At 41.0% G+C, this 27843-nt stretch overlaps 1 protein-coding gene across 1 annotated transcript in view; it reads left to right on the forward strand.

Moving 5' to 3' along the window:
* The first annotated feature begins 3990 nt into the window (after positions 1-3990).
* LOC124722387 (dolichyl-diphosphooligosaccharide--protein glycosyltransferase subunit 1) overlaps positions 3991-27843 on the forward strand; it is a 91848-nt gene continuing 67995 nt past the window's right edge. Inside the window, exons 1-2 of the mRNA XM_047247560.1 lie at positions 3991-4306; positions 25235-25339. Coding sequence (XP_047103516.1) covers positions 4070-4306; positions 25235-25339 — 342 coding nt within the window. The 5' untranslated portion in view covers positions 3991-4069. The remainder of the gene's footprint in view (positions 4307-25234; positions 25340-27843) is intronic.

Below are 27843 nucleotides of genomic sequence, written 5' to 3' on the forward strand. Positions count from 1 at the left end.
GACACTTAACTATGCTTTTCGTTTAAATACTTTGCTAAGCAACAAATCTGCAAACTATTATGTTAACAGAATTCTGCTTCAATTCATACACCTCAAATACCATTCGTATAAATGAAAAGATGTGCAAGATCTTTTTCATGTACAGTTTTGCGAGGAATATATTTGCTAATAAGAGCTCTGTTCGAAAAATGAGCCTTTTTGGTTATAAATTTAAAATATGGTAGAAATTGACTTTTGGAGGGGATAAAAGGGGGACGCCCCCCACCCCCTACGAAGGGGGAACTTTTCTGTTTCTTATTGCTACACCCCATATGAGTATTTTCCTGAAGTTTCAAAACTTTATAATTTTTCCCCAATTTTCTGATTTTCTTACTAATTTGCCAGGGGTATTTCTTGTATTTAACTCTTGTCACAACTCTAAAAGACAATACTGCACTATAACATTCATTTCTGCTCATATGATTTCAATTGGTGCCGTACTGAAAACTGTGCAACAACGTAGAATTTGTGGCTTCCTGTGTGAATGGTAGCTCATGATGCCACAACAGAAAGTCACAAGCCGTGGTGCCACGTTAGATGTGTGTGGGAACCCAGCTTTAGCCTGAGTAAGCATAAATAGTTCACAGGCTTCAGTGGATAATGGGAGATGGGAGACAATGTTGTTGCTCTGAAGCATTGATGAGACTGTGATCCTAGCATTTTCACTAAAAGGCGGAAAGTTGTCCTGACACTGTTGCGGTGTTCACAAAAAGGGCATTCCCAAAAGAAAACAGAATGGAACAATATTTTTTGCTTCTGATGTAATCTGGCTGAGAGAAAACAGGACATTGCCATTTTATCAAAACGTTTTGCAACATGAGAAATAGATGTCTTATCTAAAACAGAAAAAGCTGTGAATATAAATAGTACACATAACTGGTTAGGTTTTTCGATTTGGTTACGTATGTTGTGGCACTTCTGCTAAATGAGACGAAATAGTCCTTTCCACTACTGCAACAATATTAACACACGCCAGATAAACAAGACTATTTTTGCACGAATCGTCATTTTAATGTGCCTGATTTACTTAAATAACACAATGGAATTTGCGAAGTACTGAAATCAAATGCATATTACTCCAAGCAAACAGTATTATTTATGATACAGGATACAGTTTCTCACGTACAAGACTGAAAAGACGAAGTACGGCTTCCTTTGATAAGCGAAATCTGGATATAAATTCGGGATCGGCGTCGTCTTAATTTATCCTCCTTCCTCATTCTTATGAACAGTTCAGCCAAAGTCTCGTCATCGCTGTCTGTATCCGTCACCAGGGGCGATTCTAGAAGTCGGTAAAAAGGGGGCTAATGGGGTAGGGGAGGCGGTTTGGAAGAATGGAATATCGCTTAACAAAAGGAGAATTGGGGTCCTCCACCGACAAATTAGTAAAATTTAGTGTTGCTTAAAGTAGTTTTTGATAACTGTTTTTAAGTTCAGGGTAAAAAAATGTGTATTAATAAATAGTAAGACGGCCATTTTAAGTTAAATGATATTTATTGGTTTTATCCAGTGTAATATGATACTCCATTGCGAGGGGGGGGCTGTAGCGCTCCCATAGCACTCCCCCCCCCCCCCCCCAACCTTGTCACGGCCCCTGTCTGACACTATTCCTGCCTTCTTCAAAACTTATTCCGTGCAATCCCCCTTTAAGTTCTATGACAGACCAGTAATCGCCGATTAAGTTTTCCCAAGTTTATTCTCCGGTTAGGCGTTATTCCAGCTTCGTACAACGTCTTTCAAGAGCTATTCCATCTAATAGAGCTTAACCAGCTGCTAAACAGAGATTGTATAACCGGCCCTATGTCTACATCTAGCACCCCATTTACATGGGTTCCCGAAACCGGATTTTGTAAAAAACGTAAACACTTCAAAATCGATTCTGGAAATCTGCTTGAAGTCGGCCTACCAATTCCGCAATCGATTTTAAATCCCATGTAAACGCAACCAGTTTTGAAACGTGCTTTTGCTGTCAGGTTTCGTCTTGTTTTTAAAAACTTTCGGTTAATATGGACCGAGTGGCTTTTTTTACTTTTCGTCTAACAAGAGAAATAGCGATTGAATAGTGAATAGTGTTTCATTCGTCTCATAACATACAATTTCTAATCATATGATTAGTGTACAGGAGATACGTCAAAAAATGGATAACACAACTTAGGCCTAATTGGTACAAAGAATTTTAACATTAATACAAACTTTTATTTTTCTTTCCTGCCTTTTGTGAAGGACAGCTACATATACACACAAGACTATGTGTAAATTTATACTGCTCAAATGTTCAGTTCATCCTTCATGAACTCCTCAGCAGTGTAGTAGCAGCGTTTGACAAGTATATCATATAGTGTCTCTAGGTTCATACTCAGAACACTCTTTCCTTTTAGCTTGTTATGAATTTTCATTGCCATATACTGAGGAGACTGCGCATATAGGTTTAAGCGATGAGTGGGAAGCATAAAATTGTCTTTGTTTCTCGTGTTATATGTGTGACTGAAATAGTTTTTCTTGAAGAACTCTAAATTGCTGTGTAGGAAGATGATAATATTATAGATGTTTAAGGAGGGAACTGTTAATAGTCGTTGTTTTTCAAATAATGGGCGACATGATGTCCTTGGATGGGCAGTACACATCTTCCTTATTATTCTTTTCTGTAACTTAAGTATGCGCAATATATTGCTTGAATTTCCCCAAAAAATAATACCGTACCTTACAACTGATTGAAAGTAGCTGTGGTATGCAATTTTCCTTGTATTCATGTTTGTTGCACCAGCTAATATTTGCATAGCAAATGCAAAGCTACATAATCTGTTTAACAGGTAGTCAACATGTTTATTCCAATTTAAATTTTTATCTAGGTTTAACCATAAACACTTCACAGAATCAACTTCTTCTATATCCTGATTTTTATGAGTTATTTTAATTTCTTGGGGCTTTGATTGTTTTGTTCTGAATTGGACCATGTGGGTTTTGGGGATGTTCAATCTTAATCCATTCTGTTGGAACCATGCTTCTAATTTCTTCATTGTGTTTATTATGTAGAGAGGGATGTTTTCTCACTCCTGGTTTTCAATTAATACAGATGTGTCATCTGCAAATAAAATCGATGGAGCATTTATATTGTTCGGTAGATCATTAACATAGAACAAAAACAAAATAGGTCCAAGAATCGGGCCTTGAGGGACACCTTGGGCTACTATTTTCCATTTTGAATACTAATTTGCTGCGTTTGATGAGACGATCAATCTTTGTTTCCTATTTGATAAGTATGAAGTAAGCCAACTTAGAACATTACCCTTGATCTCATACTTGTCAAGCTTATAGATGAGCAGTGCATGATTTACAGAGTCAAAGGCTTTTGTGAGATCACAAAAGATTCCTGCAACTTTATTATGGTTGTCTAATGATGTGGTGATCTTGTTGATAAACTTGTTAATTGCATCAATAGTTCTTTTGTCACGCTGGAAACCAAATTGGTTTTCCGTAATAATATCATATTTCTCCATAAAATTTCGAATCTGCATAGCAGTAGCATTTTCAAAGATTTTTGATAGGACTGGAAGGAGGGAGATGGGACGATAATTCCCCATATCCTCTCTTGACCCTTTTTTGAGCAACGGTTTTACTTCTGCATACTTCAGCACCTCTGGGAAGCTTCCTTGTTCAAAGGATTGGTTTATTATTTTAGATAGTTGGTATCCTATTATTTTACATACAAATTTAAGGACTTTTGCTCTAAATCATAAACTGTAACGGCTGTTTCCCAAACGCCATATGTAACTGAACTAGCAAATCAGGTTCAGATCTTAACATGTAAACACGACAGCGAAAAACGGTATCCGAAATTCGGTTTTCGTCTTTCGGAAAATGCACTGGTCGCATGTGAACGTAGTATAGGTACAGCAATAACCTCCATGAGTTTACTGATACAAGGAGGTGATTGTTATAACTTTGTGATATAGGGAGATGAAAGTCTTTGTGTATTGTAGGTTGGTTGTACATGCGTGGTAGTTTACGGTAGTGTGATAAGACTAAAGAAATGAGGGTTCACATTTGTGTGTTTTTAGTATGCAGTGCTATTATTTCTGTAATATCTGCATCAGTTTGTGAGAATTTACAAATAAGGAATGCGGAGAGAGCTATTGACTTAACTTCTCAATTAGTTAAGATTGGACATACAATTACGTTTGAAAACATCGGGAAAGTTACTTGTAACAGTTTTAAGTTTGCCATTGATCCAAAGCTGGCCCCAGGCTTTGCATTTATTTCTGCTCAGGTTCGTATAGTTCATCTGTTTCAGTTTCGTGTAAATACTGTGGAAATGTGTGATGCCGGTTGACAGCGTCCATGCCACGTAATCGCTGTTGCGCTGCTGTATCTTACGTGTTTTCTTAAAAGAATGTGATATGTTTTTCTACGTGGATGTAAATCAAAACAATTCAGTTGTTGAATTTAGTCCTCTCAGTTTTCGTTTCTTACACGTCACGTCACTGGTAGTCCCGTAAACGTAGAACCATGTGACATTAGGTACTTCTGATATTGTTTACTTTGTAATGCGTGTAAATCATTTTTAAGTAGTCACAGAAAAATGCGTTTCCAGATATATCATTTGATACAGCATTTATTTTTCATTGTGCAGCATTTTATAAACTGTGGTTGTATGGTTATGTACCGGTATGTTATGCCACAGAGATTTGAATTAACCATATGTGTATCATGCTTGTATATTTACCTCACTGAATGTGTGTTTACAACTGCACAGTGTAATCAAAGTAAACACAAGCTTCCTTTAACTTCGCACTGCGTGTTGTATTTACCAAATTATTACATTTCCATTTCGTGTTCTCACTAAATAAATAGTGTTTCTAAATATTATTTTCCTTTCACATGTCATTACACTAATGCAAATTGTCTGTTATTGAGGCTGATGCAACCTTCGCTGGCTGAAGCGTAGGAAGACACAAACAATATGATTGCTGTTAGTTTTATTAGGGTTGACATGGCGGCTCCATTTGCATCTTTTGTAGTTCATGTGTGATAATACATACATAAGAAGCAAAATACTTATCAGAGATTTTTCTACTATAAAAGAGAGCATTTCTGAGTTTACCATGCACTCATAGTTATTTATAAGGAAAACTGCTAACTACGAATTGCAGATGTTGGCTGTGGTGATTTTCATAGTGGAAGTAGAAATTACTGATTACTTGTCAGGGTTAATATGTCATACTGGTAATGACTTGTATCAAAATGGAGCAAATGTTGCTAGTGATGAATGTAGGCCCCAAGCTTTGTTACAAATCGTTCCTTTGCCACAGCTTTCATTCCATTTTCATATTCATTGGCTTCACAACCTCTGACCATTATTTTTACCCTCCAGCCTAACTTAGACCTTGGGCTACACTAAGTTAATTTCAATTTGGTGATGCAGTATCACAATCAATCTGTTAGTGCCAATGTGTGTTAATCCTTGATTGATACAAAACTATGGCTGGTTTGGCTTAGCCAAACCTTTAACCTAACATTTTTGCCTGTGCCTAGATTTTTATTTGAGAGTGCAATATGGAGGATTGAGACATAGTGATACATCCAGGTCATATTCATGTGCAGGTGAGAATTATGTAGACGGTGACTACTTTAAATAGGACGGTATATCTTGTATTTACCTATAACAGACAGGATCTGTCAGTTGCATCTCATCCTTCGTACATCTTGTGTTTATGCAGGAAACATTTAATGGTTCCAGAGTAAATCACATTTCTCAGTTCAGCATGTGCGGTAATAGAAATTTGATGCTCTGTCCCAGTGTTATGCTAGCTGTTATTTCATCGTAACTGCCTTGCAGAGAAGGCAAGACATAACTTTGCAAGAAATCTCTCTTGGACAGGTTGGGTAGTGCTTGATTAGTGCTCAACTGCAAGGTTCAGTGAAATGGTTATAATATCCATTTGGAGTTCTCATGTGCATCTAGGAGCACACTTACATGACATCCAGCATATTATAGGATTGCTTAATTGTACTGTATAATGTTCACATCACTATTTATGCTAATCAAATGCTGTTAGGTCTCTGTATATGTAAACACTGCAAATTACTGCAGATTTGTTATGTGCAGATAGTGAGAGATGTTGAGTGCACAGAACTCTTTGATTACTGAGTGAGGCTTGGTTTTCCTAGAGGTTGAGTGTGTGTGTTCTTTTTTTCACTTATTTAGGTATCGATATGTTGTGCAATGCTACTGGTTTGTGCTGACTGGTTATCTTTGCACAGTCCAGTGTTTGTAAACTGTAAACAGTGTTTAATTCTATCAGAAGTGAAGAACCAAGTGTGGTGGCTGGGTACTCAAGATACTGGACTCATATTTGAGACAAGTGGGTTCAAGTCCCCGCATGGCCATCTTGTCTTGGGTTTGAGTTATTTCTATGAATCCCTTTAACTGAAAGCAGATTGTGCGTACTTTCTTCCTCCACAATACTGCAACAGTACTAGTGTGTTTTCTGTCTCTAATGAACTTACTGGCAATGAGCTGAACACCTCTTAATAAGAGAAACAAAGAAACATACAGAGTTAGACATGATCACATTACTGTGCTCTCCCAATGAGATAAACTATAATAACATTGCTGGGGCTTATGGTGTCGTACAGTATCAAATGAGGGTAGTGTGCACCATACATTTTCAGCAGAACTAAGTATTTCTTAAGACATTAAAAATTCAAGGCTTAATTGCATCATGTCCTGTCTTTAGTTGCTTTTTTTCCCATCCTCCTCTGTCAAGTCAGACACAAATAATAGGATATTGCTTTTGATTAAGCCTCAGCTGGTTCCAGCCTATGTTCCGGCTCAGTTGGCCCAATACTCTTTTAATGGCATTCCTGTTGAAAAGAGAGGTTTTTGTTATTGTCATGGGCAAATTTTGTTTTAAAATGTTGAGCAATTTTACTGTTAATACCTTTAGCAAAATACTTGAAATGAGTATTGTTAGATCAAATTGTGTTGTGATATTTACTACTTAATGTATTAATCTCTTTCGCAATCGTGCAAATGACAGTAAAAATCAACTTTGCAGACACACAGTCAGTCACATTTGACATGCAGATCATGTACAAAAATAAAAGAGCCATGGGCAGGAAATATTGTAATACCTCTCACCTACAGTCTAGTTGTTTACTAAAATGGAGGAATACGGTAGGGTGATGCTAACAGATTTCCTGGGTGTACTAAAGAGCCTTAGAAAACCAAACTGGAACAAAATTGTGTTGCCTATTAATTGCTGACATTATTAAAGAAGTCGTTACAAATAAGCAAGCAAGAACATTGACAAATTTCTTGTGGATTACAGGGCACGGGGGCATTGTTTATAATGAGATAATAGACACTGTAGCAAAGTGAACAATGAACTTGCATGAAATTGTAAATAAAAGAGTTCCTTATCAACAATAGTGAACATAATCAATGAAAAAGTGAGAACCGACTGGCAAACACAATGGAACTCAACCGAGATCTCAAAAGGGGTACTATATAGCCAGCTGCAGCCTAAAATAGCATTATCCCTTTGGGGTACTGATTGGAATAGGAGCATGTTATTCATAACAACAAACACACGCTTAAATCGTGGAAAATACCCAAACAATCTGTTCTGCATAGGAGTGAAGGAATCTATGGTATGTGATTTATGCAATGGAGGGGAAGACATGAACCATCTACTACACTTGTGTACCAGATACAATTGACAACAAAAATCCTTTTCCAGCACATCGGTTAACACAGAGATTCCTCTTCCAACATCGGCTGCAGTGTTGTTGTCAACACAAGAGTCCACTAGTTTTAATTGTGATGTTTAGCCACTTAAGTATTTGTGACTTATGTCAACACTCTGTGTACATAATGTGTGAGTTTTTGTATGGTATGTTTTCTTTTATTATTATTATTATTATTGTTAGTAGTAGTGGTAGTAGTAGTGTGGTATAATCACTTGTAGTTTTATAGCGGTGAATGCATCAGTCATTTATTCATACTCCAAATATTTTTTAAAATAGCAATTCTCAAAGTGTATAATAAAGTAACTATTAAGAAAGATACTTTTTTAAATGTGATGGATGGCTGTATGACAGTGGCCACAAGCCAATACGGAAATAACGGTAGCGTCTGATCCCGCCCGTCTGCTTTGACCCATGACGTCACAAATATGGCGGAAACGACCATAAACCACGATTCCAATATGGCGCATATAAAGTCGTTATGTACACATTGTGAGGACGAAAATACATCGAAAAACAAACGCACACACACACTTTCCACAAGAAGCCTAATGACACTAACGGGACAAGCGCGGGAAATGGGGTGCTTTGGGTGGGGGGGCAAACTAAATATAAACAAATTTAGACGCCTTGCGTAGCTACAACGTGTAAGTGAAGAAGTGAAGACAGCCATGCATGAATACCCACCCACCTCCCCAGGGGTCGTAACCCCTGCAACCCATAGAAGATAAAGATGCTTCAGTAGCTGATTAGTGTTTTTTGTCTTTTTTTAAAAAAAAATCTCACGGGATAGAACGAACAGATCAGAAAGATAAATATAATAAACTAAAACAGAAATTGGAGGAAACAAATAATTAAAATAAGTAATAAGTGTTTTTAAATTAAAAAAAAAATCTCACGAGATAGAACGAACAGATCAGAAAAGTAAATAAAATAAGATAAAACAGAACTGGAGACAGCCACACTCAAACCAAACTCCGCGCTGTCATGACGTCACACACGACAACACCCTTACGTCACGGGTCAAAGCCGACGCTTCTGTCGACCTGCCAATACTAATTACAGAGGAGAACAAGCACATACGTGTAATTTCAAGACTACATTTTTATTTAGGAATTTGATACAGTTATTTAAAATGTAGTCTACAACTACACGATTTCTCTGCAATCAACAATTAAGTGCCTGGTGGCAGAAAATTCATCAAACCACCTTCAAGCTATTTCTCTACAGTTCCATTCTTGTACAGTGTGTGGGGTAAAACACTTTCCATACAAGCTCTGGCATATCTATTTTATTATGCTGTTCATTTCTCCCTATGTAGGTGGGCGCCAAAAAAAATTTTCATACTCTAAATAGAAAGTTGGTGATTTTGATCTCGTGGGAAGATCCTGTTGCAATAAGAAAAAACCTTCTGTTTCAATGATTGCCACCCCAATTCGCATGTCATATCCGTGGCACACTCTCCCAATTTTGTGATAACATGAAATGAGCTGCCTTTCTTTGAGCTTTATTGATTTCCTACATCAATTCTGTTTGATGAAAATCCCACACCCACAGCAATACCCCAGAAGAGGACGTACAAACATAGTGTTGTCAGCCTCTTTAGTAGATCTGTTGCATTTTCTAAGTGGTCTTCCAATAAATTGCAGTATTTGGTTCTCTTTCCCTACAACATTATATATGTGATTGTTTCAGTTTAAGTCAACCATAATTGTAATCCCTAAGTAATTAGCTGAATTCACAGCTACACTATGCACATGGGAATTGTCTCTCCAGCACATCCTGCGCACTCGCAATCCCCCTAGCCTAAACCACCTCTAACTTGTTCCCGTTGTCTCACCTTGCCTTCTCGCTTCTCTCCTCTGTCTGTACCACACCCTTCTCTGTCGAGATCCTGTATTGCTGTCTCCCACTACTCCCCCCTCCATGTGGGCATCCCCCCTCCCTCCCCATTCTCTCTCTCTCTCTCTCTCTCTCTCTCTCTCTCTCTCTCTCTCTCTCTTTTTCTCTCTTTCTCTCTCTCTCTCTCTCTGTCTCTCCTCCTCTTTTTCAAACCCTCTTCCTTATCTTTCCCCTACCTCTCTATCTTCACCTTTGTCTCCTTTTTTCACCCCTATCTCTTTTTGTTGTATTTTTTCGTCTCGTTGGGTGGCTGCAAAATCATCTGTACGTAGACTTGCCTCTTTCCTGCTATCCCCTTCTTGTGTCCTTCCCTACCCCATCCCTCACATCCATCAAGTCAGGTGATTGCTTTCAGTAATGAAGTATCAAAATTAGTAATGTTTCCACAAGGTGAGGTTGTTGTTGTTGTGGTCTTCAGTCCTGAGACTGGTTTGATGCAGCTCTCCATGCTACTCTATCCTGTGCAAGCTTCTTCATCTCCCAGTACCTACTGCAGCCTACATCGTTCTGAATCTGCTTAGTGTATTCATCTCTTGGTCTCCCTCTACGATTTTTATCCTCCACGCTGCCCTCCAATACTAAATTGGTGATTCCTTGATGCCTCAGAACATGTCCTACCAATCGGTCCCTTCTTCTTGTCAAGTTGTGCCACAAACTCCTCTTCTCCCCAATTCTATTCAATACCTCCTCATTAGTTATGTGATCTACCCATCTAATCTTCAGCATTCTTCTGTAGCACCACATGTCGAAAGCTTCTATTATTTTCTTGTCTAAACTATTTATCGTCCACGTTTCACTTCCATACATGGCAACACTCCATACAAATACTTTCAGAAACAACTTCCTGACACTTAAATCTATACTCGATGTTAACAAATTTTTCTTCTTCAGAAACGCTTTCCTTGCCATTGCCAGTCTACATTTTATATCCTCTCTACTTCGACCATCATCAGTTATTTTGCTCCCTAAATAGCAAAACTCCTTTACTACTTTAAGTGTCTCATTTCCTAATCTAATTCCCTCAGCATCACCTGAGTTAATTCGACTAAATTCCATTATCCTCGCTTTGCTTTTGTTGATGTTCATCTTATACCCTCCTTTCAAGATGCTGTCCATTCCGTTCAACTGCTCTTCCAAGTCCTTTGCTGTCTCTGACAGAATTACAATGTCATTGGCGAACCTCAAAGTTTTTATTTCTTCTCCATGGATTTCAATACCTACTCTGAACTTTTCTTTTGTTTCCTTTATTGCTTGCTCAATATACAGACTGAATAACATCAGGGAGAGGCTACAACCCTGTCTCACTCCCTTCCCAACCACTGCTTCCCTTTCATACCCCTCAACTCTTATAACTGTCATCTGGTTTCTGTAAAAATTGTAAATAGCCTTTCGCTCCAAGTATTTTACCCCCACCACTTTCAGAATTTGAAAGAGAGTATTCCAGTCAACATTGTCAAAAGCTTTCTGTAAGTCTACAAATGCGAGAAACGTAGGTTTGCCTTTCCTTAATCTTTCTTCTAAGATAAGTCGTAGCGTCAGTATTGCCGCACGTGTTCCAATATTTCTACGGAATCCAAACTGATCTTCCCCGAGGTCAGCTTCTACCAGTTTTTCCATTCGTCTGTAAAGAATTCACGTTAATATTTTGCAGCCGTGACTTATTAAACTGATAGTTCGGTAATTTTCACGTCTGTCAACACCTGCTTTCTTTGGGATTGGAATTATTATATTCTTCTTGAAGTCTGAGGGTATTTCGCCTGTCTCATACATCTTGCTCACTAGATGGTAGAGTTTTGTCAGGACTGGCTCTCCCAAGGCTGTCAGTAGTTCTAATGGAATGTTGTCTACTCCGGGGGCCTTGTTTCGACTCAGGTCTTTCAGTGCTCTGTCAAACTCTTCACGCAGTATCATATCTCCCATTTCATCTTCATCTACATCCTCTTCTATTTCCATAATATTGTCCTCAAGTACATCGCCCTTGTATAGACCCTCTATATACTCCTTCCATCTTTCTGCTTTCCCTTCTTTGCTTAGAACTGGGTTTCCATCAAAGCTCTTGATATTCGTACAAGTGGTTCTCCTTGCTCTAAAGGTCTCTTTAATTTTCCTGTAGGCAGTATCTATCTTACCCCCTAGTGAGATAAGCCTCTACATCCTTACATTTGTCCTCTAGCCGTCCCTGCTTAGCAGTTTTGCACTTCCTGTCGATCTCGTTTTTGAGACGTTTGTATTCCTTTTTGCCTGCTTCATTTACTGCATTTTTATATCTTCTCCTTTCATCAATTAAATTCAATATTTCTTCTGTTACCCAAGGGTTTCTACTATCTCTCGTCCTTTTACCTATTTGATCCTTTGCTGCCTTCACTACTTCATCCCTCAAAGCTACCCATTCTTCTTCTGTTGTATTTCTTTCCCCCATTCGTGACAATTGTTCCCTTATGCTCTCCCTGAAACTCTGTACAACCTCTGGTTCTTTCAGTTTACCCAGGTCCCATCGCCTTAAATTTCCACCTTTTTGCAGTTTCTTCAGTTTTAATCTACAGTTCATAACCAATAGATTGTGGTCAGAGTCGTCATCTGCCCCTGTAAATGTCTTACTATTTAAAACCTGGTTCCTAAATCTCAATCTTACCATTATATAATCTATCTAATTCCTTTTAATATCTCCAGGGTTCTTCCATGTATACAGCTTGAGGTTAACAGTTGAAAAGTATGTTATAAAATGCATTTTAATGCTCAGCTGTTTATTTGTCCAAAATGTTCAAATGTGTGTGAATTCCTAAGGGACCAAACTGCTGATATCATCGGTCCCTAGAATTCCACACTAACTAAATTATGCTAAGAACAACACACACATACCCATGCCCAAGGGAGGACTCGAACCTCCAGCGGGAGGGGCTTTATTTGTCCCATTAGTCGTCAGCAGTTTCAGGTATTAACGTCATCCGGGATGTTGGGTACAACAGATTAGTTAAAAGCATCCCGTATTCCTTTGAAGCTGACCAATATTGAAATTATCCAATGCAGTTGTACAAACAGTTTGTCTTAGAATACTTACAGTCATATCTTATGTCAAACAGGCAGACATCACAGGAGAAATAAGGTCATGCGTCTCCTGTGATGTCTGCCTGTTTGACATGAGATATGACTATCAGTATTATAAGACAAATTGTTTGTACAGTTGCACTGGATAATTTCGATATTGTTCAGCTTCAGAGGTATATGGGATGCTTTTAACTAATCTGTTGTACCCTGCATCCTGGATGATGGTTAATAACAAAATCAAGTAGATGACTAATGGGTCAAATAAAAAGCTGATGCTGAAAATGCATTTTAAAAACCCATCAATTAGTCTTGCCATGGCCATGGGAGTGCGCATTTGAGTATCTGGTTTTGTGTGTGAATGTATGTACTATTGCTGGAAAAAGAGCTAGTGTAAATGCTGTTTTCTTTTGTGTGACTGTGTTGCACACCTACATCCTCAGTGAATAGTTGCCTTTTCCTTATTTTACATATTGCTCCAGCCTTTACCATTGGTGTGCTTCAACATGTAACCGAAATTTGGTGTATTCCTTTTAGTACTTAAGTGGGTGACACCACACTTCACATTACTTAGACTATTGCCCCTTTTTGAACCGTATATACATCTTGGCTAAATCATATTCCAATTGGTTTTGATCATCTGATGACATTACAAAACAGTAAATGACAGCATCATCTGCAGGCAATATAATAAGGCTGCTCAGATTGTCGTCTAAATTGTTTATATAGATCAGGAACAGCAGAGAGCATAAACACTACTTTGGGGATCTCCAGATATTACCTTAGTTTTACTCGATGACTTTCCATCAGTTACTACGAACTGTGATCTTCCTGATAGGAAATCACGAATGCAGTTGCAAAGCTGAGATGACACTCCGTAGGCAAGCAATTTGATTAGAATAAAGAGCCAGTTACGTTTCACATGGGCCCTATCCTTTGTAGCACTACTTTCCTTTCTGTGCTGCATGTCTATCCTCCTATTCTTTTTCCCTGCCTTGGAGACTGAGTCATATGCCTTCTTTGGGAGACCAGAGTTCTTAGTGAAACTGTGTATGGATTCATCCTGTCCACCCATCTTTCTTTCTCTGTCCTTCCGTTTCTTACCCTTCCTCTGCTTTGGCATTTGAGGTCCAGCCTTTCCTTTTCTTCTTTTACCTCCTTGTGCATTCCTGAAGGCCAGCCCATGCCTTTGGCGCGTAAAAGGTGACTGGGTAATGCATAATTCCCAGCCCTGGAAATTACACATGTGAATTTTGAGAAAATGTAGGCCAAACGCATTAGACCAAACGCATAACCTGTGGCAGGGATGCTCCTGAGGGTGAGTGTCCACCTCTTCCCCTCACACTTATCAACTGCAAGTGTGATCATGCTGCTCCTTCTTGTGACTGTCCAATCTACCTCGGAGAGAGCCATTTGGGAGATCCAGCTGAAGGAAAAGGTTCCTACTCTCATTGCTCGGAAAATGTTGGCTAGCTGCAAACCTTGTACCCCATTCTCTGGCAATTATAGTAGAATTCTTGCTGCATCCCGACCTACGAAAGACATGGCTACGCAGACTTGGGAGTTCCAGTTTAGTGACATGGTTGTGAAATCATCCAGCTCCAAGATCACACCCTCATCTTCACCTGCTATGTGTGCACACCATACCAACAAACCTTTGCCTGCCCCAGCGAAATCGCATGCCCACAAACAGAAGCACGGAAATCCAAAAAGGAGTACTCCTGCGATGACTTTCTGTTTACATCTAGCCAGCCAATGTCTGGATCTGCACCTGATGAACACCAAGGCTCTAAGCAGTAAAACAAAGGCAAATGATCCTCCTCTTCTCCACCTTGATGTTCTTCAATGGTGTCACCACGTGATGCCTTCACCCGGCTGGCCATTGTTTAACAGGGACGCACTACCAATAACCAGTCCACAAGCCAACTGAAGGCGAATAACGACACCTCTGTCACACTAATGAACCAGGATCCTCCAGCCTCTGAATCTGGTTGTTGAGCACATTTGAATTCGGGCACTCAGCAGCCACCGTGGTGACTGCCTCCCTATTTGACCCATCTTCTGTCTATCATTGGATATGGTTATTCTCCAATTGAACATTCGTGGCATCAATTCCAATAGGGTTGAATTACAGCTCCTCTTGCGATTATATTGTCCAGTTGTTATTTGCGTCCAAGAAACAAAATTACGGCATCACAATCACTTTCACCTCCCACATTTCACTTCAGTCCTTTTAGACCTTCCACCTGAGGCGGGGACTGTGGCTCATGGGGGAGTCATGTTGCTCTTTTGAGACAGTGTTTAAAATCACACCATTTCCTTGCACACTCAGCTGCAAGCTGTTGCTGTATGTCTTTCCCTTCCGGGTTTTACCATCCCTCTTTGTAACATCTACTCACCCTCATCTTGTGCTGTCTCGAGGGCAGAAGTTTATTCCACACACACCTTTTCCCACTTTGATATTTCCATCTGTATTGCTCGACTTGGCCCTCAGGGGCTCAGCATTTGTTTGCTGAGTACGGGCTTGGCGACCTTGGGGTTCCTGGGCTGGGGTCTGGTAAGCGCCACCAGTCTCCTGCTACCGTAAGCTCTGGGCATGCTTCAATGACCACTGTATGATGCGGCAGTGGAACGTTGTGTGTCACAGGGAATGGGGATCTTTGTTTGACCATTTGGATCACGAGGATGGTAATAACCTCTATAAAAAAAACCTCAATCTCAAGGTGCACTGCATGCTGATGAGACGCATGGCTGTTGAGGTGGAACAGTCATTAGCGGGCAGCCACTGGGGAACCTACTGCACCTCAGTTGTATAAGGCTTACTCAGGCAAGCGGGGCTCTGTCTGAGTGGACCCTTGTTTCCCTAGCTGCTTGTGGGACTGAGATGGAAGCTTTGAAATCATCTTCTCCTCCCAGTGGGAACGGTGTACCGCCTGGGATTATTCACACCCAAGCCTCCAAATGAGTGAGGGAGGCTAGCCCTTGTGGTAACCTGCATCAGTTGAATTATAGTAACAGGGCTCAAGGAGTCATAAATCAAAAGGTGTTTTTGGTCATTTAGAGGAAGGAGGGGATGTTTGAAAAAGTCTCCCCCTTGTGTATCAATAAAGGCTTGGAAGGACTTGCGGCAAATCTGAATCCATTAAGCGGCTGCAGAATAGTTCCCTATTGGTCAAGACTAACAGGGCAAAGCAGGTGGAACTACTTACAAAGACCAAAAAATTGGGTGAATATGATGTAACTGTTGAACTGCATAACTCCCTTAACTCTAGCAAGGGTATGGCCTCATTCTGTGACATGACATGATGGATATCAAAATAGCTGAACTTAAACAGGAATGGCCATTACAGGGGATAGAGGATGTAGAGCAAAGAATGTGTAGGAATAATGGAGAAATTGAGAAGACCGCCACCTTCATTGTGATCTTTAATTCTCCAGTGTTGTCTGACCACATCATGGCAGGTTTCTTCCGACTTAGGGTTAGGCCTTATGTACCTAACGTGCGGTGCTACAAATGCCAGCATTTTGATCTCACAACTCACAATGCTGAGTTGCAGGGGTGAAGTGACCTGTGGGAAATGTGGAAAAGGCAGCCCATGAAGCTGGGATTGACTGTCCATCTCCAGCAGTCTGTTTTAACTGCTCTGGGGGCCACCCAGTCTGGAGCCGAGACTGCCCTGTTTTTGCAGAGGAACGAAAAATTCAGGAACTAAAAGTCACGTGACTGAAGCCAAAAAGGAATATAAGGTGACAAAATCTCACGTCTTTACCACTTCTTATGCATCCGTGGTGCTGAAACCTTTTCCTAAGGTCAACGCCTTGACGCAGATGTCATCCAGTGTACAACCACCCACCACCAGCATCTGTACTTACATGTGTACATGCCCAGGCAAAACGAGTAAGGAAGGAGCAATTGAAGCAGCCACCACACAAGAGAACAGCAACAGTTTGGTAGTGAGTGTGAAGAAGGCACACAACAAGCAGAGTGCCTCTCAACACCCCCTTTCCCATTCATCCTCGAATGGACAAGGTGCAGGGAAAGGCTCACGACATTCGGGTCAAAAGCTGTCCCGAGCACCATCAGACATCATTCTTTCACGTCTGACTGGTGAGAAGGGCATCATGGAGTTAGATGCCTTGGATCCAGTCAGCCCATCCCCTTTCCTTTGTTCTGCAAATGCTTCACCACTGTGGTGCACAGATAGGGTTAAATTAAAGCAACATAAATGAAATGGCTCCCATCCTGCAGTGGAACTTGTGGGGATTCAGGACGCATTTGGAGGAACTCCGTGTCATATCTCAGGGTAGACCACTGTGTCTGTGTCTCCAGGAGACTCATTTCCATCAATCACACACCCCTGTGACTTGAGTGGAGAGAGAGTTAGAGGAGGTGTAGGTATTTTCATTAGTACCAACTACCACTCCTTGCCTCTCTCTCTTATACGACTTTACAAGGAGTTGCTGTATCAGTGCATCATACGATGACAATATGTTCCCTTTACTTACCCCCAGATGACGCACTTGATGAAGATGCTCCTAACCAACCTTATTACACAGCGCCCCTCCCTTCATCCTCTGTGGTGATTTTCATGCACACAATGTGCTTTGGGGCTCTGCATCTACCTGACCCAGGGGTAGCCCAAAAGGGAACCACTGCGATGCATGCTTGGTAGAGCCGACTGGACACTTTATAGCCAGTTGGCCCAGTTCCAACGTCCGCAGCTCGTGGTCGTGCGGTAGCGTTCTCGCTTCCCACGCCCGGGTTCCCAGGTTCGATTCCCGGCGGAGTCAGGGATTTTCTCTGCCTCGTGATGACTGGGTGTTGTGTGCTGTCCTTAGGTTTGTTAGGTTTAAGTAGTTCTAAGTTCTAGGGGACTGATGACCATAGATGTTAAGTCCCATAGTGCTCAGAGCCCAGTTCCAACATTGTGCGAATGTCAAGGCATGGGTGGATCATATTTCCAAAATGATCCACCACACTGCTGCAGTATCCATTCCACAGTCCATGGGACAACAGAAGAGTCAATCTGTGTCTTGATGGAGTGCCGAATGCCATTCTGCTATCAGGACCAGGTGTGCGGCTCTGCGTAGGCTCAAGTGTCAGCCAGCTGCAGAGAATCTTGCAGCCTTTCAGGTGGCAAGGGCAAAGGGTTGCTGAATTATTCGAGAGACCAAGAAGAGGTCATGGCAAGAGTTTATGGACACCATTAATTGTTCCACCAAATGTTCTATTGTGTGGGAGACCATCAGGAGAATTTCTGGGAGAGGAGGGAGGTCCCTCTGGGCTGCTGTAATGGGGAATGGCACACTCCAAACCAATCCACGAGTCATTGCCCAGACTATAGCAGCATATTTTGCCACAGTTACTGCAACAGCCAGTCGGGATCCACATTTTCAGTGCCATAGAGCAGTTGCTGAGAGCTGTAGTTTGAATCTGATGAAGATTACAACTGCCCATTTTCCATTGGGAGCTGGATTCTGCATTGTCTGTCCCTTGTGACAACGTCCTTCGGTCACAAGAGGATCCATTACAGTATGCTGCGACACCTCACAAGGCGAAACAAAGATTTTCTCCGTCCACTTTTTAATGCCCTTTGGGAGTAGAGTCACTTTCCTGACTCGTGGTGTGAGGGAATTTTAATTCCTCTTTTAAAACCTAAGAAAGAGCGTACATGCCCAAGTAGTTACCATAGTGTTGCCCTCACTAGTTGCATGGGGAAGACCGTGGAGTGGATGGTCAACCACCATCTAGTCTCGATCTTAGAATCCAGGCAACTCCTTAGTCGCTTTCAGTGTGGGTTCAGGAGGTATCGCTCCACTTTTGGTAACGTTGTCCTCCTCGAGACAGCTATACAATAGGCTTTCCTACAATAGGCTTTGCAACAACATGTCAGTTGGACATTCGGATGAATGGGCACAGAAGAATGGTTTTAAGTTTTCCACAGGGAAGTCTGTGTGTTCTTTTTAACCATTCTTGTTCCATTTTAAACTTTCTTGAGTTGAGGACGAGGGACACTGTCCTTACTTTCAAAGGCACAGTGAGCTTTCTGAGCCTCATATTTGATGCTTAGCTTATATGGTTACCACATGTTGAGGACCTGAAGAAACGGTCACTTAAGGCTTTGAGTATGTTAAAATGTCTTAGCCACAGTACATGGGGAGCAGATAGGACTTGTCTGCTCTAGTTTGACAGGGCATTTGTGTGAGCTCAGCTCAATTATGAGTGCACGGTGTATGGGTCTGCGAGACCCTCGTATTTAAAGATGTTGAGCATGGTGCTCCATGAAGGGATTCGGTTGACCTCTCGGGCATTCAGAACAAGTCCCATACCAATTGCCATCTAGAGATGGGTGTGGCCGGTCTTCATGTGTTAACATCATGGTGGAAGCAGATTTCCACCTTGGCTTCTCCGGAGGCTCAGACTTGTTTTAGACTTGATGAATTTTAAGAAAGATCTGCATAAGATTTTACATTTCAATCTCTGTTTTTTAACATTTTAGATATGCGTGAGGGTTTCACAATAGTGTATGCTAATGGCTCCAAGCAAGGGGATTCCCTTGGCTGCTCTGTCGTGTTCCCTAACCATGTCACCAGGATTTGCCTTCCTGACGAGTATACCATTTTCTCAGCAGAGCTCCACCTGACCTTGAAGGCACTGGAGCAGATGCTTTGTATTCAGCACAAACAGTTTCTCATTTGCTCCAATTCCTGTAGTGCCTTACAATCGTTACAGAACCTGTACCCAGCTGAGGAGTTGGTCTGAATGATACATGACCAACTGTACTTGCTCCAACGGCAGGGGAAGCAGGTGTCACTCTGCTAGGCGCCAGGTCATGTAGGCATATGGGGAAATGAACAGGCCGATCGGGCTGCCAAGGAGGCCTAGAGAGGACGGGATGTGGCACACTGTCCTATTTTCTTGCAGTCTGTCATTTCTGTGCTACACAAGAAATTCATGCAGTTGTGGGATGAGGAATGGCTGATGGTGACGGTCAGCAAGCTGCGGTTGGTGAAGTCAAAAACCCAGTCATGGTGTTCCTCCTGCCAGTTGCTCAGGCAGGATGAAGTGACCCTCACGAGTCTCAGAATTGGGCACTACCCTCTCACACATAGCTTTTTACTATGGTGAGAGAGTCCCCCATTTTGTGATGCTTGTGGCATGCACATCTCCATCCACCATATTTTAATGGAGTGCATTTTATATTTTGATGCAAGGGCAGAAGCAAATATTGGTGGGGATCTGCCCTCTATTTTCGCTGATAATGAGATGAGTGTGACTAAGGTTTTAAAGTTTTGTGATGTGTCTGGACTCAGGCTTAAACTTTTAGGATGGAGGTTTTAGTGTGTTGCAGATTGAGTGGCTGGCTTCTCCATTTTTTAAATTTTTTTTTTTATTCTTGTGGTCAGCCAGCCACGTCCATCTGCTGTATTGTCTTAGCTCCTTATACCAATTTCTTCCTGTGTCGTTAATGTTTTACTATTGATGCAATACTTCGTTCCGTGGTTCTGTGTGGGTACACACATAGTTTTCCTACTTTTGTTACCTGCGTTTTACATGTTGTTTTATCTTCTTGTTTTGTATATTTTACTGACACTTGTCTCAATCTGTTTTCGCGCACGCGCTAAAGACCTTGCTGTCATGCACCCATACAAACATGTTTATGTCTGTGTCCAATGCTCAGCTTGCTCATCGTCTCAAGTGGTCCATTCTCTCCAACAAACACTCATGTGACTGTTTCCCCTCTGTCATTCGTTTGCTAACGCCTATCCCATCTGTTCGTCCAACTGGCAGCTTTCTGAAACTGACTGACAGCTCTACTCCTCACTGGCCACTTTTGATAACACAATTTCTCCTGCATTGATGACCAGGTAGAATACCTTCCAAAAGCTATCCTTACTGCCACGGAATGGTCCGTATGTCACACCTTTTCTCGCCACGATGTGCCTCCATTCCTGGTAGACTGAGGTATGCCATGTCACAATTCACACGTGGAGATGAGGTCTCAGTATTTTTAAATGCCGTCCCACGATGACAAACTGTATCCATTTCAAACAGCTACGTGCTCAGTGTTGCTGCGTTTTTAGGGATAGCATAAAAGCTAGTTGGCTTTCTTTTCAAAGCTCTTCTATTTTGTGGGGTAATCTCTGGTGGCTTTCAGGAACCACAGTTCATTCCCTGGTTCCTCATCTGACCATACCAAACAATGTCATTGTAGACCCTCTTGATATCTCCAACACCTTGGGATGATGTTTTGCAGACATTTCGAGTTCCATCCACTATCATCCTGCCTTTCTCCTTCTGAAACGGGTGGCGGAGGCAGTGATGATACCTTTCTCCTCCCAGAATTGTGAATGTTACAATACTGCTTTTGCTATGAGGGAGCTTAAACGTGCACTGTCTTCATACCGATCATCTGCTCTAGGACCAGATGGCATTCACATTCCAATGGTGCACCATCTATCTCTTGAGGGTCTAAGCTTTCTCCTCCATACATATAACTGCATTTGAACAGGTGGCATATTTTCCAGTCACTGGCATGAGACCATTGTCATTCCCATACCAAAGCCTGGTCTTTCTTTTAGCTTCTGTGCAATCTTACCCACCAGTAGCATCTGCAAGGTGTTGGAATATATGGAAGGGTGGCTGGTGTGGTGTCTTGAGTCTTGGAATCTCCTCACTAACAACCACTGTGGATTCCGTAGGCACCGCAGAAGTGCCAAACTGTGGCCATGTTTTTTCATTTGGAGAAGATGTATGAGACGAGCTGGAGAATGGGCATCCTCCATAATATGTACGAGTCAGGCTTCCAGGGTCGCCTGCCCCTTTTTAGCTAGGAATTTTTAAAATACAGTGTTTTTAAGGTACATGTGGGCTTGGCTGTGCCAGAGACTTTTATTCAAGGGTCTTTATGCTAGGGCTGTTGACTGACCTTTCTCCTGGCGGCAAGATATTCTCCTCAGTTGTTATGCGAGCCATCTGTCTTCTATGCGCGGTCACTCATCCTGTGCTCCCTTTTTTGACGATTCCCTTGACTGCCAGTATGGACTGCGCCCATCTTCTCTGTTGCCTCCCGCAGTTCTCTTTCATTTGGTGCTTCAATAGCTTTGGTTTACACTTCCTGCCACATGCCTCATGGGTGTGAGCTCCTCACTGCCCTGGCTTCATGCCAAGGTACATGTTCATTTTGGTCTCCATTCACTTCCTAAGGACAGTACTCCAGGTCTGGTGTATCGTAGCAGAGTTTCTCGCACTCTGCTCGCAGCTTGAGGACAATGTCTCCATCTACACCAATGGTTCCAAGACTGATCGTGGTGTCGGGTGTGACTTTGTACTTGGTGATAAACCTTTTCAGTATTAGCTTCCTGACCAGTGCTCAATTTTTACTGGGGGGCTCTACGTATTTTATCAGGCCACTTGGTACATTCAGCAACACAGGCTTCCATTTGTCATATCTACTCAGATTCTCTCAGTGCTATTCAGTGCCTTTGTGCATTGTACATTAGTACAACAGATCCAAGAAAGTCTCCACTCACTTACTGTGGTGGTGGTGGTGGTGGTGGTGGTGGTGGGGGGGGGCGGCACATGTTGGGGTGCTTGGTCACGTCGGCATACCAGGGAATGAGGCTTCTGATGCTGCTGCAAAGGCTGCAGCTCTCCTTTCTCGGTCTGCTAGTCATTCTGTTCCTCTGATGATCATGTTGCCGTCTGTCGGCATGTAGTATCACTTTGGAGTGCACAGTGGTCTGCTCTCCAGGGGAACAAACACCGGGATATTAAACATCTCCCAGTAGCATGGTCAACTTCCTCTTGGCCCTCATGTTGTGAGGAGCTCATTCTAGACCAGCTGCATATAGGACACTGTTGTTTTAGTCACCACCATTTATTAAATGGTGACCCTGCCTCACTCTGTGCCTACTGCTCTCAACCCTTGACAATGTGCCACTTTGTGATCCGGTACACGTTTTTTTAACTGTTTACATTTACATCTATGTTTGCCGTCTACTTTGTCAAATGTTTCAACCGATGACACGTGTTCTGTCGATCGCGTCTTAACTTTTTATTCACTGCAACGGCATAGTTGAAGCAAATTTGATCCCCCCATGGGACCCCCACTGTCTCAACAATGTTTTGAGACATTTCCCCTAGGGTCATCCTTGTCCTTAGAGGCTTCTCATTTAAAGTTGCTTGATTAGGTTTTTGCCTTTTTCGCCTCAGGTCTTTATTTAGTACTTGTTTTTTTCTTATGTTATGATATGGGCGCTTATGACCTTTGCAGTTTTCTGCCCTAAAGCAAAAAGAAAGAAATTATATAGTTTTCTGAGACCCTTTAACCAAAAAAGCTACCCAGTCCCCACTACACAGCTCCCACTTCCTGTCTGTAGTGGACTTCTGTCCTGTTAAGTGGAACCCGAAAACCCACCTTTCTGTCGCAAGTCAAAGAATCTGCAGTGTGCACAATCACAGAACCATCTGAGCCTCTGATTCAGACCCTTTATTCAGAACCATGCACACAGGTGGACTGTTTCGAACACATGAAACATTTTATTAGCAGTGTCTCATCCTTAGCCACATAAATTTTTGTTCAATCCATTTGGGTGGCCGAAAGAAGTTGTTCAATCACTTCTGTCAACTTACCCCAGTGATTCATGACCCTTATTTGTAGTGTCAACGAAACAGTACACAAAGGGCTACCACAATCAGCTCCATGTGCACTCTAGAAGCCTCGTGGTGACAATAGAAGTTCATTTAGGTGACTTTGACATCAGCCTAGGCACCAGGAGAGAGACTAGCTTCTCGTCCCACCCTTGAAAAACAGAAAGGATAATGTGGATATTTATGACTTGTCTACTGAAACAATTGTATTGTAGTGTGAAGGGCTGCATTGCTCCTGTGAGCTACATTTGTCAACTTCTTTGCCTGGTGTTGCACTGTCTGTGATCTTCAGATTCGACAGGAATCCTGTAGACAATGTAGGCATAATGTAACAAAGGCCAAATAACTATATTGTAAAATTTTTGCCAGAAAATATCATTCCATGCTTCATATCCTAATATTCCAGACTTCTGAGTATTCTAACTTCATGACCCTTTTCATAAAGCCCTGCATTTGTATGCATGTGTATATACATTAGCATTTCATTTCCAGACATACAGGATATTCAGTAACCAGCATTTGTGTTACATTGCTGTTCTGAAGATTGTTTAGAATATTTCCCAAAACAGTAATAATTGTCATTATTTTTTATTGCGTGCCCAGAATTGAGGCTTTGAGATAGATGTCTCATCGACAGAGTTTTGGTAAAAGACTAGCTCAGTTGGGAAAGCACGAAGGAAGAAATCGCCCATGGCCTTGCTGTAAGAAACCATAACAGCATTTATCAAAAGTGATTTAGGGAAATAATAATGTACAGAAAGTTCTGGTTGAGAATAACAAATTATTTAGGAATAAAGGAGACGACTCACCTAAAGACAGAAGCGCTGCCTCGTTGACAGATACCCACACAAAAGGTACAGAGCTTTACTTTGCTAGCTCTTGGGATGGAATTCCTTTCTCAAGGTGTAGGAGAAATGTGCGCGCGCATGCACACACACACATGCACACACCTGTCTCCCTGCATAGTGTGCTGAAGCCATCACATAAGCATCTTTCTTGTGATGTGCAAATGTATACTATGTTTTAAATCCTTTATTTGCAGCAGAATTCTTAGCAGTCTTTGCTTAGGAAATAACAGTTTTGCCATTTTGATTAGTTTTGTGTACTTTTGGACTGAAATTCACTCAACAGTACTTTTTCATTTTGAAAAGAATAGTATAGTTACAGTAGGGCTAAAATGCTACTGTGTTGACAGCTTCTACTAACTGTAGAGCATAGTCTCCAAATGACAGACACGAAACAAATGTAAAACCTATTCAAAGCAACAAATATTATAATGATCTCATATCACTAATAATCCTCAAAGCAGTTTTTATATCAAAGGTGCAACTCATGGTGCCAATACAAATTTCTTTTCCTCCCCCCTCCTTCTGTATAGAACATACATTTTCAATGTCCAGGGGGAACGATTTTTCAATAGAAAGCAGGCTGACATCACAGACAGATGGCTAGGAGCCCAGGTAATAGTCTGCACATTTCAGCAAATTCTGTAGATGAAGAGCTGACATTCCACTTCATGAATTTACACCACTCTAATCTGGTTGCTATGCATTCATCTATTATGTTATGTACCAGTACACTTTTTAATGCTGTTTTGCAGTCACGCTTGCGCTCCTTCACTAATGTTGGATGTTCATTAGCTGGGACATTGAACTGAGACACATTATGATTGAATGGTGTGAATGAGTTTCAGCCATGCAGGACTGAATTTTTATATAGCAGTTACTTTTTTAATGGCAAGGCTTTGTATCAGTGACCTCGAATGTACTGTGTACTTGCTATTGTAATATTTTGCTATTTTCCTGTGTAGCTGAAATAACTACCCAAGTATCATGTAATTCTTTACAGAGTGGGGATTCATCCAAAACTAGTCTGGGAGCTGTAGAGAATGCTGCAAAAGGAACATGGAACATAGCACTGAAGGAACCATTAAGTTCTGGGAAAACAGTGACTGTAAGTATGTTGTTATATTTTTTAAAAAAATTGCAGCATTATTGTATGCATTTTCTGTATGTTAGTGCAATTAAATTATGAGATCTGTCAGAGCTAATGTGATTTTCAGTGATGGAATGTGGTTTACTTATAAAACATTCTGTCATGGTAAGTTATCCTGTCTAATCGGCAGTATAAGCATTTTGGCTTTGTTATTTGGACATAAGATTGTTATTCTGCCTGTGAAATTTTGTTTGGTGTTCTTAACGTAGTCTAACCAGTCACTGTACTTGATTACTGAATGAATGTTGTGACTTATTCTGTTTTAAAATATTAGGAAATCGTATTGTAATCCTCCATGCGTATACCTCAAAGTGGATATGGTGAAGTGGAAAGAGAAAAAGGAAACATGGTCAGAACCGTCTTGCCAGTGGCATAATTTCTCTGCTCTCGTGAAATGTTTAAAGTTGAATACTAAGTGATTTCATTTGCAAGCTGAACAATTTGCTCTCTCTTCCCTCCCCCCCTCCCCCTCCCCCCTTGGGTTTATGAAATTATTGGTATTGATAAACAGTTGGTGGTTGTAAAATTAAAGTAGTGGTTGGATTAATTAGCAGCTGATATTACTGTTGTAATTTCAAGCAGAATTCAATTCAATACTGTAATAGTTCATGTATGAATTAAATTATTGGCATACCATATGAAAATATTCTGTTATTTTTCATTCATCAGCAATATGTGCACAGTTGTGATTGTGTCATGATGGACTCGTCAGTTACGTCTTTTGGCAGTACTCTGTGTGCTCTCTGCGAAGAGAAGATGAATTCAGTGTCGTCTCAGCATGTAGTTGCCTGTTCCAGAACTAAGCTGGGACTCTTTTTAAAGAGCTTGTTGTTCTGTACATGCAAAATGTGTGTGCGTATGCATGTGCACGCTTGCGATCACATGCTGCCCAAGGGTCTCCCAAGTACACAACTGAAGTTTCCTACGTGTGTTTGTAAAAACACGTTCACTGATCCAGAAACCCAACACAATCCTTGCAGCTTTTTATTTGGACGTTTACAATTCCTTTAGTCAGTACAACCTTACACAGACACCAGGCAGATTAGCAGCACTCGAGGTAGGATTATGGGAGTGCATGGTCAACTTTTTCCTTGAAAGAGAAGCTTCGCTTTCCCTGAGCCTATGTAGTTAATCAGTCTGAGTTTGCATTTTCTTCAGTGTGCATGCCTATTTATAGTTGGTACCCCACCTTCATGTTCCCGGAATTAACATTTTCCTGGCGTTTATGGCTTTTTTTATCCCATCAAATTTCCTATATTCACAATGTTAATTCGCACATAATTTTTCATTAACATATTCACAGTTTTCCCATGATTTTCACTTTCTGTATTGCATACGCACAGCTTTGCGATCATTGTGATCGTCATGACTCCTTCGCAAACACACATTTTTATTGTTTGGCCACTTGTAGCAGCACTGGTTGACACCTTTGCTCTCTCTGTGATGCTCTGTTTCTGTTTTAAATAATGAAGCACTGCACCAATTACATACTTTTTCATGCTTAGCTAGAAACATTTTGAGAATTTATTCTTGTTGTCATGTGCAAATATTTGCATAAGTATTTTTTGTGGTGTTGCACAAACAAACAGTGTGAGTGGTTGTTTGAATGTCTGTGGTTTTCTGTATAATGGAGGAGCACAATACCTTATAACCTCAAAAAGACGACTTCAGTGCAAGAGACATGGAACAAAATACCTATGTAAATATTTGCACATGACAATGAAAATAAATTCTTGAAATTCATCATGCTAAGCATGAAAAATATGCAATTGGTGCAGTGTTTCATTACGCAACTGGGGAATGACACAGTTCAGGCTTTCTAAAAACATTGATCTGATAAATGAAATTATGTCAAATGTTTCTACTTCCCAGACAGATACCAGTTCCAGTTAATTCAGTGGCTAAATGTAGTAAAAAATTCATATAACCTGTATTAGATATTAAACAAGTCCCTGACAAGTATTTTGATACCTGTTATATATCATATATCAACTTTGATAATGCAAAATCTATACATAACTTTTTACTGCTTAAAACGTTATTTCCCAAGTTTCGCATTTTCGTGCATTTTACACAATTTTTTTTAAAGTCCCTTGAAAATTGTAAAAACATTGTTTCACTGTACATTGAGAAAGTGCCTGTCAGTTTTGTTTGAGTGTACAAATTTATTTATGTTTGTTGGTGTTTAAAGAGAGCTACTAGTCACCACAAATACACCATGGGCACTCACAAAACCTCAGGATTGTGTCACACTGGACCATGTGGCATTTAATAGGAGTGGATTTAAAACCCCATCCATCCATCCAGTCTGAGATGATGTGAGGTGTCGCTTTACCATTGTTGTTGTGCTCTTCAGTCCAAAGACTGGTTGCTACAGTTTTATGTGCTGGTCTGTCCCCTGCAAGCCTCATCATCTCTGCATAACTGCTGCCAGCCTATGTCCATTTAAATCTGGTTACCGT

Source organism: Schistocerca piceifrons, chromosome X, assembly GCF_021461385.2.
Source record: "Schistocerca piceifrons isolate TAMUIC-IGC-003096 chromosome X, iqSchPice1.1, whole genome shotgun sequence".
In the NCBI taxonomy this organism is placed as follows: Eukaryota; Metazoa; Arthropoda; class Insecta; order Orthoptera; family Acrididae; genus Schistocerca; species Schistocerca piceifrons.